This window comes from Myodes glareolus, chromosome 6 (genome assembly GCF_982192425.1).
Source record: "Myodes glareolus chromosome 6, mMyoGla1.1, whole genome shotgun sequence".
NCBI classification, from domain to species: domain Eukaryota; kingdom Metazoa; phylum Chordata; class Mammalia; order Rodentia; family Cricetidae; genus Myodes; species Myodes glareolus.
In genome coordinates, this window is record NC_142031.1 from 25,034,660 (window position 1) to 25,050,913 (window position 16,254).

General features: G+C 44.4%; 1 protein-coding gene across 1 annotated transcript in view; it reads left to right on the forward strand.

Annotated features, from left to right (window-relative positions):
- Positions 1-15,861, forward strand: part of Gmcl1 (germ cell-less 1, spermatogenesis associated) — a 39,472-nt gene extending 23,611 nt beyond the window's left edge. The window contains exons 10-14 of the mRNA XM_085690632.2: positions 907-976; positions 3,247-3,322; positions 7,124-7,269; positions 9,801-9,888; positions 14,560-15,861. Coding sequence (XP_085546758.2) covers positions 907-976; positions 3,247-3,322; positions 7,124-7,269; positions 9,801-9,888; positions 14,560-14,688 — 509 coding nt within the window. The 3' untranslated portion in view covers positions 14,689-15,861. The remainder of the gene's footprint in view (positions 1-906; positions 977-3,246; positions 3,323-7,123; positions 7,270-9,800; positions 9,889-14,559) is intronic.
- Positions 15,862-16,254: the final 393 nt, after the last annotated feature.

Consider the following 16,254-nt stretch of genomic DNA (forward strand, 5'->3'; position numbering starts at 1 on the left):
TGTGACCTCAGCTCTGGGAGCATTTATCTTTGCAGATCATTAGGCGCTTACCACCATGGAAGAGAAATGCCTTGAACTTTGTCCATCAGAACTGGTCCGCAGCAGAGTTTGGTGTCTCCAGCTGTTACCTCACCTGCCCTTCACAGCTCTTTCCCTTCTCACAGTCCCCTGTCTTTAGCCCTCTTCTCTCTGCTGGCCTGTGGAACCTTTCCTGCCTTTTCTCAGCTCCTGCCAGTCTTAGATTTCATGTAGATGGTGGTAGGTTACACACAGTTGCCCTGTCACTGGGTAAAGTCCAAAACCAGCGAGACCATCTTTGTTCCACACCATTGCCCCATGCACTCCTGCTGCAGAGCCCTCCATAACTTGACAGATGGCTTTTCACCGTAATGAAATCTTGTTACAGATAATGTCATAAATGAAGAATCCATTACTAAGTTCCCCAATATAGAACTTTATTAAAACTGAAAATAGCCAGGTGGTGGTGGTGCATGCCTTTAAGCCCAGCACTCAAGAGGCAGAGGCAGGCAGATTTCTGTAAGTTCAAGGCCAGCCTGGTCTACAGCGTGAGTTCCAGGACAGCCACAGCTACACTGAGAAACTGTCTCATAAAAAAACAAAACAAAACGAAACGAAAAAAAACACTCCTAGCAACGATGTCCACAAATGAAATCAATATCAATATGCTGTGAGGGTAAATCGGAAGTGGCAGCATAGCCTGTTTTCTCCTCTTTGGAAAGGAGGTCATTGTTAAGTCTGAGAGAAAGTTTTTTGTGGTAAATAGCTAAGAGTCACATTGTTACTGTGTGCTTATAAAACGAACTGCCTGCTTTGTAAATTGCTATTTTAAATATAAGTTTAGAAATAAGTTTTACCAACTACTTGTTATTGATATTTATACTTTAGAATGGCTGTCCTCAGTGTATAAACAGCAGTGGCTGGCTATGCTCCGGGCTGAACAAGACAGTGAAGTGGGGTAAGCATACATCATGTTACTGGTTTTGCAGTGTGGGAAATTGAACCTAGGGCCTGGCATGTATGAGGCTGTGTGCCCTTATCACAGAGTCCCCAGTCCAAAATAAATAGTAAACCTTGCTATGAATTTTCATTATATTTTTAGTGGAGCTACTTAGGAACAAAACAGGTAGAAAAGAGGACTGGAGGGAAAAGCTATAAAGTACTGGACGATTTGAGAAAGCCTGTAAGCATGAACCATGGGACTCAAGAGACTTCTTCCAGGCAAACAGAAAGCTGCAGCCGCTTACTTCCCTCAGAATTCTGTCTGACAGTGTCAGCCTGGAGCTGCAGCCAGTGCTGCCTGGGTACTGCTTGCTGCTGGCCAACCGCCACAGTTGTGATTTCACATGAGCATAGACTGTTTAAACGCGCCCCTTCACGCACTGTGTTACTATGTAGACTGACTCTTTCGGAAGGCATGCTTCTGATAGCTACGTGCAGATGAAGCTCACTCTCATTTGTGGTATGATGTCAAATTGTGATTAGTAAATAGGTAAAGCCATCAGGTTATAGCTGGACAAGGAAGGCCTAAGAAAACATTTTATTTTGGTGAGGATTTTCCCCCCTCTCTTATAACTCTTTTTTATGCACCAAAGAATTTGATCTAATTGTAAGTTTCCGTCCAAACAGTAAATATATGAAAATATTCTATGAATTAACAAGATTTTGGTTTTTTGTTGTTGTTGTTGTTTGAGACAGGGACTCTCAGCTAGGTGGGCAGTGGTGGCACACACCTTTTATCCTAGCACTCAGGAAGCAGAGACAGGCGGATCTCTGAATTTGAGGCCAGCTTGGTCTACACAGTGAGTTCCAGGACAGTCAGAGCTAGACAGAGAAACCCTGCTTCAAATTCCCACCCCCTAAAAAGAGAGGCAGGCAGACCGATAGACAGACAGGATCTTTTTATGTACGCCAGGCTGTCCTGGAACTGGACCAGACTGGCTTTGAATTCACAGTTTCATCTGTCTCTGCCTCTCGAGCGCTGGCATTAAAGGCATGTATCTCCATGCCTAGACTACAAGATTCTTATTATCTGGGTTTTTTAAATTTCTATTTTATTAATAGTCTCATCTTTTTCCAAGTTCATCTGTTGCATACTTATCAGCACAAAGAGAATAAAATTGCTGAAGCATAAGAAATTAAGAACTAGAAAATGAGTCAGTTATTTAGTGGAAATCGGATGGGTTGGCATAATGCAGTTCAGTCACACTGTAGCGCTGTGTATTTGACTTTAAGTTTCGGGTGTTCTTGGTTGAGTCTTTTTCTACTTTGTCCTTTCTCTCTTAGCTAAGGCACAGCTTGTGTAAGTGTCTTCTTTGCTTGACCCTGAGAATGTGTGTGCCACCTGGGGCAGAGCTTGGGTCAAATGCTGACATCACTGTAGGACGTCCTAGGCCCTAGCACTATAGTAAAAGGGGAGGGCATATGACTGCACAGCCTGTTCTTACTGCTGAGTGCCTGGTCCAGCTTCAGGGCTCCCAAAATGTGAGGACTTTGTCTTAGGACCTAGTTAAGCCTCCTTTCAGGATCTTCTCACAGACTGAAGAGGATTATTGTTCTAAAACGGAAATGCAGTGTGTAACTTCTGCCTGAAGGCAAATACAGACATCTGATGATGTTGAGTTGCTCCTCTGGGTTGTTGACGCTTGACGGTGAAAATATCTGACTCACCATGCTGGGTTGTTTTTTTTTGTTTGTTTGTTTGTTTTTTGTTTTGTTTTTTAAATATGCCTGCAAAATGTCATACTAAAAAGTTGAATAGTCACAGAACACATGTCTGAGAACTCAGGCAGGAGAAACTCATGAGCACAGCCTGTGAGCGCCTTCAGCAGCCCATCCCAGAAGCCTCTGTCATCTCACACCTACCTTACGTCAGCTGACCAAACCCTATGTCTGTTTGACACTGTAAATAAAAAAGGAGTAATAGACTTTTCTGTTGTAATCCTCCCGTGCAGCACATTCTACCAAACTCCAACAGGTCCTGTGATGACCCACCCTCCCCTCGAGTTTTATGTAGCCTTGGCTGTCCTAGATAGAACTCTCTCTGTAGACCAGGCTGGCCTCAAACTCACAGAGATCCGCCTGCCTCTGCCTCCCGAGTACTGGAATTAAAACCGTGCACCACCATGACTCAGCAATTTCTGTTCTTTTTAAACTCAGGGTTTTTTTTCTTTTTAATTACTAGTTGCCTGTTTTCTATGAAAGCTCATTGCTCTTGTATCGTTTCAGACCTCAAGAGATCAATAAAGAAGAGCTTGAGGGAAATAGCATGAGGTGTGGCAGAAAACTGGCCAAGGATGGTGAGGTAAGTATGGCTGTGGTCTGTGTTCTCAGCTTGCTCAGGAGATTCTCTTGCGCGCTTTGCTTTACTTTCAGGTGTTTGCAGTTTTTCCTAATATGATATTTAAAAAGTGGGCTTGCTGTGGCGAGCCTCAAAAATAAATAAATGTTCTTTTAAAGTAGTTTGAGCATAAGGAAGCAGATGTCTGAGGCTCCTGCTTACTAGAATGTCGTGGCTTGAGAAGACCATATTTGATCTTTTCTGTAGTTTGGTGTCCTGAACAAGGTTCCAACCACTGTGCTCAGTAGTTACTCGGTCTTGCTTGAAACCATCGAACTTGAATTTAGAGTCCAGAAGAGAAGGCTGAGACGGTCCCTCTGCAGTACAGAAGTTGAGATGGATTATGTGGGAGGTGTTGCATTGTCTTAGAGGTCTGTTTGACAGTTACCCCAACTCAAGAGTTGCTTGTCCCCTCAGAATGCTCTCCACACCGAGAACTGCCTTTGCTTCTTACATGGAGCTTGCAGACATGGAAGTGAAAGAAGGAATGTTTACCCGCTGTCTCCGGAGAGCCTGTCTCTGTTGTTCTAAAACCTGCCTGTGCTCCCGTCAATTAATTCTGCAGCCTCGCTGTCCTCACTTCTACCCTCAGATTCCAGTCTAGTTTTCACCTGGTCCTTTTCCCCAAAATTTATCTGCACTTTGATCTTTCAGAGGTTATTTCATGCTTGCCTTCAGGGTTGCAGCATGACACAGCAGGGGTTCTTCACTCCTTGTCCCGTTGCTTCATCCCTCATGAACTGCTCCTCCTTCAAAGGAGTCGCATCGGGTGCGCATCGGGTGAATGGTCATCTGCTCGTTGTCCTGTCTCTGTCACTCTGTGTCCCCAGTGATCCTGTGTTCTGCCCTACCAAGGCACTCCCTCCCACGGATGACATCACCTTCAGACTCCATTTGTCCCCCACAACTCCCATTTCTCCTTTCTCTTCCTAGCTCTGTTTTGGACTTGAACATTGTTTACCCCTTGAGATGTACAGATGTCTTCTTCCTGCCCCTCCCTTCCCTTCTCTGCTGACTTGTATTTTGTCTCACCTTAAGCCCTTCCCTTGTTTATATCCATCCTCTTCTCCTTTTCCCCATTTGATGCTGGGAGACTCATCTCAGCAAGTCCCAGTTCCCAGACTCTGAATGAGTACCATATTAGGCTGAAATTCTCTTAGAGGTCTGTCTTAGTTAGGGTTTCTATTGCTGGATAAACACCGTGACTAAAAGCAACTTGGGGAGGAAAAGATTTATTATTGTTGTTGTAGATTATAGTCCCATCACTGAAAGACATTGGACAACAACCTGGAGGCAGGAACTGATGCAGAAGCTGTCAAGGAGTGCTGTTCACTGGCTTGTTCATCATGGCCTGCTCAACCTACTGTCTTACATCATCCAAGATCACCAACCCAGGGGTGGCACTACCCACATCAATCGTTAATCAAGGAAATGCCCTACAGGCCACTTTGGTGTGGACATTTTCTCAATTGAGGTTCCTTCTCAAGTGACTCTGGCTTGTGTCAAGTTGATGTAAAACTAACCAGAACAAGGCCAGAGACAAGCACCTTTCCCTGGTTTTTCCTTAGTAACCATGGACATCACCCAGGTCCGTGGTGCTGCATGGTAGGCCACCTGCCTTTCTCCAGTGACTATTTCCTCCCTGTCTGAAGTGACTCTGCCCTCTCACCTCATCTGATGCTTCCATGGTGCCTTGCTTTTCACTGTGGCAGGGTCTGTGTACCTTCCTTCCAGCAGTCTGTCAACCTTGAACTGCTGCTGTCTTGAGCTGTCTGTCCTGTCCTTGTCCACCCTCTTGATTCCATCTTTTTCTTTTTTTTTGTTTTTTTGTTTTTTTGTTTTTCAAGACAGGGTTTCTCTGTGTAGTACTGGCTGTCCTGGAACTCACTCTGTAGACCAGGGTGTCCTCAAACTCAGAGATCTGCCTGCCTCTGCCTCTCAAATGCTGGGTTTAAGGGTGTGCACCATGCCCATTGATTACATCTGTTTTAACACTGAGAAACCTGCAGTTCTTACCTCTTTCTGCTGCATCATCCACACTACTCATTCAGCTTGTAACTGTGGTCGCTTCGGACTGCTCCTTGGCTGCACACTTCCTTCCAGTTCTTGCTCAGTATTTCTTCTGACTCCCCTCCGGCCTTTCTCACTACAGCAGTGTTGGTAATGATCCATGTTCAAGTGGAGTTCTATTCCTGTTGCTCTTGGCAACAGTGACCTTTTTCACTTCTTCCCTGTCTCTTTCCACTTGACTCCCAGGACACATGTTCAGACAGTTGTCTTCCTACGTCACTGACTGATCCTCCTAAAGTCTACTAGATTCTTCTCTTCCTTAGCAATATCACCAGAATTGAGGTTCGATTCTTAGTCCCATATGCTCTCGTTTATTCCCTTGACGTTGCAGCCTGGCTGCAGAAGTGACCCGTGACTCCCACGGGGCATCTTTCTCAGATACCTAGAGCATCTCAGGTGGAGGGAGCATCCCTCAGTTTTCCCCAGGATTCCCTACCTGGAGATAGTGCCTCTCTCTGTTTATCTGTCATATATGCTCCAAACTGCATGTATATGGGTGCCTAATTCTTTCCTTCCACTTGTGATATCCATGAGACATCCCTCAAGGGTAAATTCTTCAAATGCATTTCATTTCATCTGCATTAACACTCAGCCCAGGTCACTATCTCTCCTGCCTGGGCTAATGGAGGATCTTCCCACTACATCATACAAATACAATACTACCAGTTTACAGATTCCTCCCAATTTCACTCTTATTTTTTTGTATCTTGTCTCCCACACAACAGCCAAAGTAGTCTGCAAATGTAAGGTAGATCATATTGCTTCCTTTTCTAGAATATTCTCTTAGCCTCCCACACTCTCCCTTATCAGAAACTAGACCTCCCCTTTGGGCATCTGACTGCCTCCGAACCCATCTCCAGTTCCTGTCCCTGCCTGCCCTGGCCTAGCCATTCAGCCTTCTCACTGTCTCACTGATAGGTCCAGCATGTTTTCACCAGCAGAGCTTTGGACTTATCTTCCCTCCCCAACCAGATCCCCAGTCTGCTCCTTGGCCCAGCCTCTTCCCCAAAGCTCCTTGGACTCCTCTTCACATTGTTGCCCAGGCTCCCTAGCTGTGAATCCCCTTCTCTCTGTCACTCTCCTGACCTCTTCTTTCATCACACACACCCCATCCTCTGTCTACCATGTAAGCACTCAAGAGTGTGGTATAAATTCTACTGGGGCAGTGACTTACTGAGTGCTGTGCCTCCGCTCCCTGGAGATAACAGATGCTCAGTGCATATCAGTGAACACTGAGTTACTGTGTAATCCAGGGTGTGCCTGCCTTACTTCCCTCTCTGACTAACTGGTAACTGTGGAGGTGGTATCTGGAGTGCTTTTCATGTGTCTGGTGGTTGACTGAAGCATTTTAGAGAGCTTCTGAGTCTAGTAACTTCCACTACAGATGCCAGGCACCCACGCTGTCCTTACTCAGAATTGCAGTGGAAGGTCTAGGTCCCTGGGATGGGACTGCGGTGCTAAGGGAAGTATAGGATAAAGCTTGGGGAATCTGGCCACAGAGGGTGTCTTGAGTCCAGGGCTGATGTTTTGAGCAGAGCCATGTGGGAGAGGCACTGACAGAAAGTGCTTTCCCTTACACGTACTTGAAATGAAAGAAAAACAAAACAAAAAAACAAAAACAAAAAAAACCACTTGAACTTTTAATTTGTGACTTGCTCATGTGATGATCTGAAATGAATCCTTTGTATCTCTTAGTACTGCTGGCGGTGGACAGGCTTTAATTTCGGCTTTGACCTCCTCGTGACTTACACCAATCGGTACATCATTTTCAAACGGAATACACTGAATCAGCCATGCAGTGGATCTGTCAGCTTACAGCCTCGAAGGAGCATAGCATTTAGGTAGGATGGCAACAGAAGGGTAAGAAATGAAACCTTGATCACCAGTGTAGGACTTGGTAAGACACAGTATATGGGAAAGCACCGGGAGCTGCGAAAACTCCCATTTCTTTGAATGTTATCTCAGTAAAGAAGAACAGAACAGAGTGCCAGGATAAGCAGCTAGAGTAGGAATGATGGACAACTTGATTCTGATCTTGGAACTGTCACCATGTTATATTCCTAGCAAATAAAATGTGCAAACTAGCATAAGCAGGTGTTCTTAGTACCTGCCAGGCATGCTGTGTCAAACTCTGCCTGAAAGGTAAGTGACAGTCACTTCCTGGAGATGGTGCTGTGGACTGGCAGGAGCAAGTAACTGACTGATGCTGTTTGCAGAAATCAACTCAAAGGGGCCAAACATAGTGGTATGATGTCTTTAAACCTGGCACTTGGGAGACGAGCAGGCAGACGTTTGTGAGTCTGAGACCAGACTTGTTTACATATGTGAATTTATGTAACGAGACCCTGTCTCTAAAACAGAACTTCAAAGGGATTATGTAAGATCTAAAGTTGTTGACATAGTTGGGAGATGATACAGGGCAAAGGCTTGATGACATTTGATTTGATCTAGACTTCCTTTGCGGTGGGCATTTCTCTGTAGCTTTGGAGCCTGTTCTAGAACTCATTCTGTAGACCAGGCTGGCCTGGAACTCACAGAGATTCACCTGCCCCAGCCTCCCAAGTGCTGGGATTAAAGGTGTCCGCCACCATCACCTGGCCTGGTGTAGTCTTCTTTAATGTGTTGCCAAAAGCATAGGCTCAAGAAGCATATGTGTCAGTGAGTACCAGTGAACAGGCCACTACAGGAGGGGAGAGGACGTCTGCAAGCAGACCGATCCCTGATGGAATTAGCATTCAGTACACAGCAGACCAAAAACTACGACTGAAAACTGCCAGGTGTGGGAGCAGAGGTTTGTAGTTCTAGCTAAGTATGAAACTGATTACACAGTCCCAGCTTCATGGGTAGGTTCTCTTACCAAGGACCCAGATCCAGTTAACAACCATCTGTAACTCCAGTTACAGGGGGACCAAAACCCTTTTGACCTGTGTAGGCACCAGGCATGTACTCAGTGCACATATATACAAGCAGGCACCAAAAGTCCATACACATAAAATATGCTTTTATGATTAAAAACATACAGATTAAAAGTGGCCACAGCAGTCATGGAGCTTGCACAAGTCTCTGGATTTAGTCCTGCAGATCCAGCAAAACAAAGCACCAAATACTTCCCTAAAATTTCTCCAAAAGGCTGAAAAGATGGCTCAGTCAGTACAGTGCTTGCCAGGCAAGCATGGAGGCCTCCTGTCCAGCCTACTTAGCCAAATGGGTAAGCCCAAAGGTCTGGAGGAAGGCACCCCATATTGGTATCAAGCCTCTTTGTATACACATATACATACATATATCCCCACAAACACACACAAATTCTCCAAAGAAGATATATAAATGTCAGGTGAACAAAAAGATGCTTAATATTGCTAGTCATTTGGAAAATGAAATAAAAACCACAATAAAATGCTGTTTCATGTCTTTTATCCAAAACAATAACAAACATGGACAAGGCTGTACAATAACCAGATTGTTGTCCTCTGCTGATAACTTTATACAAAATGATGCTGCTGCAGTGTGCACAATAAGACCCTTTGCAAAAAATAAACACGTGCTTTACGGTCCACCAGTTCCCCTTCGGGACATTCCAAAAGAGTCGGAAGCTGTGAGGCTTGCCACAGCATTGCTCATGGTGGCTAGAGGGTAGAAGCAGCCTGTGTGAGGCTTGACAGATAACTGGGTAAACATAGGTGATAATGTACACACAGCAAAACATGAGTCGTCCTTCAAAAGGAGAGTCTAACAAAGACCCTGTGAAGTGAGTTAAGTGTGTCACGAAAGGACAGCCATCCTGACTCCACTTACGCCTAGAATAGAAAAGTTTATAGGGACAGAAAGTAGACTGGTGAGCGCCAGTTCTGGGAGGAGATTTGAAGAGTTCCTGTTGAATGGGGATGGTGTTAGCTGGGAAGGTGGAGATGCTCTGAGAGCGAATGTGGGATGCCTTTGTAAAGAAATCAAATAGCTTCATATGCTGTGTCTTTCGCCACAGTGACGAAAGGGCACTTCAGAGTTATTTTTATATAATAATTATAACAACTCAAGTTAGAAATCTGAATGGAGCTGATGAAACATTTTGAAAAGACTTTAAAATCCTTTATGAAGGACTCATCTTGTGTTGAGCACACTCCTATAATCCCATCACTCAGGAGGTAGAAGCAGGAAGATCATAGTTGAAGGCCAGCCTGAGCTACATAATGAGACCTGTTCCTAAAAACCGAAGGTTGGAGCTGTAGCAGTAGCATGTTTGCCCGGCACATGCAGGGCCCTGGGCCTGGACTCAGTCCGCAGCCCTGCCAAAAATATAGAAGGAGACATAGTAGTGAGAAAGGACTTGTTTATGTTTGTCTTCACTTTAAACATTGACTTTTTTTTAAAATTCTAGATTACGATTGGCTTCTTTTGACAGTAGTGGAAAACTCATATGCAGTCGAGCAACTGGCTACCAAATACTGACACTTGAAAAAGACCAGGTATGTGTGCTTGTGTGCTTGCCACTTTACTGCATCATATGTGTACTTGGAGTCTTTGAAGCTCTTAAGTAAAACTGACGTTAAATGACAATATTTTGATGTGAAAAATTGTTAAATGTTTTTCAAAGTGAAGGTGAAAATACTCTGTCACCTCTTCAGAGCTCGGTCGACTCCAGCACTCTAGATAAACCCAAATGCTGTACTAAAATCTAAAGTGTTTTCAACACCACAGGGAGCATTCCATCATGAAACAATATTTTCAATAAATGATGCATAAAATTGTCTTGAGTCCATATGTATGCATATATGTATGAAATACAAATGAATCTGTAGACTTAAGATGTTCTAAAATCTGCCTCTCTGGTCTCTATCTACCCTTTAAACTGGATGAGACCACAGAAACAAAAAGATCACCTGGCCGGGTGGTGGTAGGGCGTGTCTTTAATCCCAGCACTTGGATGGCAGAGGCAGGTAGATCTTTGTGTGTTTGAGGCCAGCCTTAGAAGTCTATAAATCAAATTCCGGAAATAGCCAGAGCTGTTATACAGAGAAACCCTGTCTCAAAAAACAAAACAAACAAACAAAAAGTCATCTGAGGGGAAAGAGTTGGCAGTAAGGAAATGATGACTTTGGCATCCTCCTCACAAAGCTCTGTGGTGCTTGTTCTGCCTGCACCTGGGTGTTTATTCCCACTCTCACAGCAGGTATCCTGAGGGCGCCTGACCACCCTCTAGTGCTCCTGAGTAGGAAGAGGATAGACATCCATAATATTCTCCATATTCTCTGAAGTCGTTTTTCATGTCATACATCCAAATGCTTGTATAAATTATGAAATGTTAGGATGAGAAAGCAAACTATTTTCAGAAACAAAAATAAAAGTGCTAAATGGCGAGGAAGTTTGTTTCCTTGAAAAGCCTACCACACTGAAAATGGTGTCCTGCTTCAGAAAGGACTTAGAGCCCTTGTTTCCTCAGCTGGAGGGGCCAGCCTGAGGGACTGTGGAGAATCAGTAACTGCGCCCTCACGTGCCTTAGGAACCTCTCACACAGTCCCACTGTGCACTTCCACTGCTGCTGCACATGTGAGTGGTCTGGGCTCAGCTCAGCAGAGGGCGTGGCTTATGTGAGAGAGGCCCTGAGTGCTCCTGCAGATCCACAGGAGAAGTAGACGCAGGCATAGCAAATAGGATGTGGGAATGTCCTTTTCAACAGATACGGAATGAGGTCCTTCAAATCCCTGTCTTCCTACACTAAAGTTCCCTGTTGGCCCTGGGACTAAATGAGCACGGTCTGTCTTTATTGTCTATCTAGAACTTCATAACATACAGCCACAGCTCAAAGCAGCCAGAAGGCTAGAAGGCTCCAGGCCAAGTTATCATACCTACCCATCTTATTTGCCTAGTGCTTTTGCTCCTGCTGCATGCGGAGTTCTGTTCCTATGGTGGAGGAAGTCCACGCGAGCGTGTGTTAGTGTGGCCTAGTAGAAGGAAGTCCACACGAGCGTGTGTTAGTGTGGCCTAGCAGAAGCACTCTGCCATGATCCCAGAGCGCTGTGTGATGTTGAGGGAGAAGCCCCGACCCCTGTTGCACGGTTGAGAGTAGATGTGATGATAGCTGACAGTTGAGAAGGAGAAGCCTGACCCGTACTTCAGGGTTGAAGGTCAGTGTGATGACTGACAGCTCAGGGAAAACTTGTGCCAAAAACGTGAGCATAAGACGCCTCAGTGGGTGAGACTGTGGGCAAGAGGGCTGCTGGTCACTTTAGAACTGAAAGGAAGTGGAGAGAGTTCACAGGTAGATAGAGCTGGCGGGATGGACTGCAGGTGCAGGCTTTTAGCTGGTTACTTGTGTGCTTTCCCTGTATTACAGGTGTTAGCACTAGAAAAAATAGAAAATATAATAATTTAGATTATTCATCTTAACTGTAAAAGTTGTCTTAACGTTTTTACTACAAGAAATACATACACATCCACATACATTTTTCTATTATTTATTTGTGTGTTTCTTTGTTTTAGCCCAGACTGGCTCTAATTGGACATTCTCCTGCCTCAGTCTTCTGATTACCTGTATTACAAGTGTGTGCCACTACTCCCGGCAGCACAAGCATATCCTAGTGGCCAGATTGCAACCCTCTGAGCAGCAGAGGTGCGTGCATCCAGTGGAGTAATGCATTCATTCTGCTCTCTTACTTGATGTGGAAAGTGAATTTGGGGCTGGAGAGGTGACTCGGTGGTTCAGAGTTCCTGCTGCTCTTGCGGAGGACATGGGTCCAGTTCCCAGCACCTACGTTTGACACCTCACAACTGTCTGTAACCCTAGGTCCAGGGATCAAGTGTTTTATTCTGACTCCTGAGGGCACTGCATGCACATGCATACAGTCCGGTACACGCAAACATAGGAAATAAATAAGTCTTTATAGAAAGGAAGGAAGGAAAGAAGGAAGGAAGGAAGGAAGGAAGGAAGGAAGGAAGGAAGGAAGGAAGGAAGGAAGGAAGGAAGGATTGAATTGTGTTGGCCTCAATTTTCATTTGTTTGATTACCAGTATCAATGGATTTTTGTTTGCTCTTTGACTTCCTGTGTAAACTGGTGAATCAGAGGATACGTACTTGGTTTCATTATAAAACTGTTTGTGTCACTGTCCCACTAAGCCCCGACCTGATATGTGATATGATCAAAGACTGGTGTGTCAGATAGGAGCTATATAAAAGAGTAAATAACCTGGGGAGACATCAGGAACGTGGGTGGGAAATGAAGGCCATGAGCGGAAACATATAGGGCGGTGGCGGTGGCTTGGAAAGAAGGCGTTAGAGCTGCTGATCGCCTGAGGGCTCCAGGGGAGGTTAGATGGGCATAGGTTTAAACACGGGTGAGGCAGCCCCCTGCACACACAGCAGACTGTGTGCTCCTTTGTCTGGAAGAGACCCTGCTGTAGAAAGGACCTGTTGTGTGTGCTGCTGCCATGCAAGGCCGGAGTGGACCCAGCAGAATCCCTCACCATGCAGCTGTTTCAGTGGCGTCTACAGGGTGGAGTTAAAAAGGTTGAGGATACTGGAAGCCATCTTGTGCGGTAGGAATTGGAGACCAGGGATTAATGTAGCTTACCCAAAGATTGATGTGTCCTTTTGGCTTCAATCAATGTCCACATCAGCTTCCTCTTTTCCCTGGAGTTAGCCCTTTAACTGCACTCAGACCCCTGACATCATGTTTTTATCTGGGCCTTTATTTTTTTATGTTTGTTTTTTGTCAGTGCACAATTGTGATTTTTTTCTTTAACATCAATGTGCGTGGCTTCAAAGATTATCAAGTTAGTAAAGTGATGTAAAAGTTTAGTAAACCTATATTCAAATTGAAGGGACAGGTTTTGCCCAAGGCAAATGTCAGATGTGTGCTGACATTCTTTTGGCAAAAGTTTTCCCATCTGCCAGTATGACAGTGTCCTGATTTTACTCCCTGAGATTTTCCTGAATACTGCCGTCCCTTTTGGGGTGAGTACAGAGAGATTGTGACCTATATTTGAATAAAATTTCTATACATTTACCTAAATTGATGTTCTTAAACACACATACCCAATACAAAGTTGTATTCTTTTTAGCAGTAGTAACACACCTTTAACCCCAGGACTTGTGAGGCAGAGCCTGGCAGATCTCTGTGAGTTCAAGACATATTTGATCTACAGAAGGAGTTCCAGGATAGCCAGAGCTACACAGTGAAACCCTGTCTCAACACCCTCCCCCAACAAAGTTCTGTTCTTTAAGCCTACTTTGGTCAGTTGCATAAGTTGATAGAAATTTCAACTTATTTCTATTGATATGAATTTCAATTCATAGAAATTGGTATTTCATACTCTCTTTAAACAATGCTTATAGTATCTCTAAAATATATAGAATAACATGGCCAGTGCCTGAAGCACATGGACTGTCCCTCAGGGCTAGGTGTAGAAATGTCATTTCAGTGTTGCTTCTTTAAGGACTTGCTCTGCTCTCTGGTCTTGGGACAGATCTGTGAGGTCCAGAGAGATCCAAAGCATCAGTGGTCCCCTTGTGGTTCTCATCACACGTCTTTGTTTCATATGCATAGATGTAGCTGAACCCAAAACGCTTGTACATATACTTTGTATGTGATGTGTTCTAGGCACAGTGGGGCATTTAGATGAGGGCGGGAACTGCTTGGTGATGACAGCAGTGACTCACTGCCTTAGTCCCGTGATTGGTACCGGTGTATTAAAAACTGAAGCCAAATGAGCAGTTCACTGTGCACGGGGGACTTGTATGTTGGTTGTTTCAGGTGTGGGGGGTTGAAACTAGAGCCCTGTGCATGCTAGACTAAAGTAGTGATGAGCTCAGAATGTGCTGAGTGTGAGTGTGCTCTGCCTTTGAGCTGTGTGCCCTGCCTCTGCTTACTACATGCTCATAAAATACGCAGGCGCTTGATAGAGAATAGCTGCCCTGTTGAGTAGCTTGCTCTGTCTGTCAGCCTTAGTTCCCAGTGCGGGGTTAAACAGTGAGGAGAATGCGGGTAACAAGCTCATAAATGCGTCTGTTGGCCTGGAGTCTACAATTAGAGCTGTAGTGAGTGCCTCACCCCGCGCTGCCTTCTTACTCCGCAGCTTGACTTACAGATGTTGTGAAATGTTTCTGTCTAGCTGTCTTAACCCACCCGTCTGTCTTGTAGGAGCAAGTGGTGATGAACTTGGACAGCAGACTTCTGGTCTTCCCTTTGTATATCTGCTGTAACTTCCTGTACATATCACCAGAAAAAAGAACTGAAAGTCACCGTCACCCAGAAAACCCAGGAAACTGAAGGAAGCACTCCGTGGGAAGAGGAGCACTCTGAAAACTGTCGAGGCCAGCTTTAACGTCACAGCCTCCTGCGTTCACGTCCAAGGTGACTAACAGTGCTGGGCCCTTATGGACTTCATGGACGCTGCAGGGGATGTCCTCACCCGCATCACATCTCTATGCACATGTGAAAACGTATTGTAAAACTAAGGCAGTACCTGTCAAACCATGTATGTTAAAAGGATATCAACTCTCGCTTTAATTTAGTAGCAGTGGAAAATTGCTTTAGGTAAATGTCTCATTTCTTTGCAACAAAATATAGATTGAATTTTGAGCTTGAATTACCTGCCCGATGTAAGTGAGCTTCACCTTTTCGTGTGTAAATTTGTTTGTTTTGTTAAGAGAATGCTAAGGGCATAGCTCGAATGGCCGGTTATAAGTGCTCTTTCGGCTGTGCCTTTGCCGCTGTCCTTTAGGTTTGCAGTCGCTTGCTGAGTCTGAGACCTTCCAGTCTCGCGCTTTCCCATCAGACCCTTCTCGTGGTTTGGGAGACTAGGCTTAGGAACTGTTTCTGTTTCAGTTTGGTTTGTTTTTGTTTTTAATCTAAATTCGGGCATTTTTCATATTTTTTAAACTTTAACTTTCCTACAATTTTAAATGACAACAACAACAATCAGCTTTAGGACTTGAAATAAACTTGAATAAGGGAAATGGGTTTGATTCTGAGGATATTCCTTCGCCTTATGTGCGCGGTCTTGTCTGACTTTCTGTGTTCTCTGTTATGGGTTATTTATGTAGAATACTGCATTTTCAAACATTTCATGTTCTCTGGTCGTTGGAATTTATGTTCAAATTTTAGTTGGGAATCTTGTTTCCTACTTAAGCTCAGGATTTTCTAACCTCTGAACTGAGTGCCTTTGAGTCACACATGCAAGCGGATTCATGGTGAATGTACAGGAGGAGCTGGAACAAAGCCTTCGTGCTAGAACAACCTATTTTTGTCAAGAATAAGATGTATGCTGTCATGATTTGTATACGTTGGTTCTTTGTGTTTATTACTATTTTGAAAATAGCCACTCTCATTTCCTCCAGTCAGAGTAAGTGCTTTTGTGGTTGATGTATGTTTTTAGTAGTTTTTTAAATTGGAATCATTTTTATGTATCTGTTCAAATAAAATGATCATTTGGAAAAGGAATACGCTCCTGTTTTAAGGTGGACACAAAAACCTCACCTGAAACGAGGATTCTCTTTTCCTCTTAAAGTTCAGTTTTTTTCCCAAGTATTTGGTTCTTTGTGTTTATTTTGTTTTAAAGCAGAATTCTGTTAGAGATCAGGAGAAAAAAAACAACTGAACTGGAAGACTGAATCTCAGCAGCTTCTGGGAAAAGGGGCCAGAGAAGCGCGTTGCTCTGAGGCAGAGGGCACAAGGCAGGCTCACTGTGGGGTCTGCGGGAAGGGCACCAGGGTCAGTGGAGCTAGCAGCTTCAGATTTGGTCGCTTGGTTTTTATTTGTTTGTTTTTGTTTTGTTTTCCAAGACAAGGTTTCTCTGTGTAGCAACCCTGGCTGACCTGGAACTTATTTTGTAGA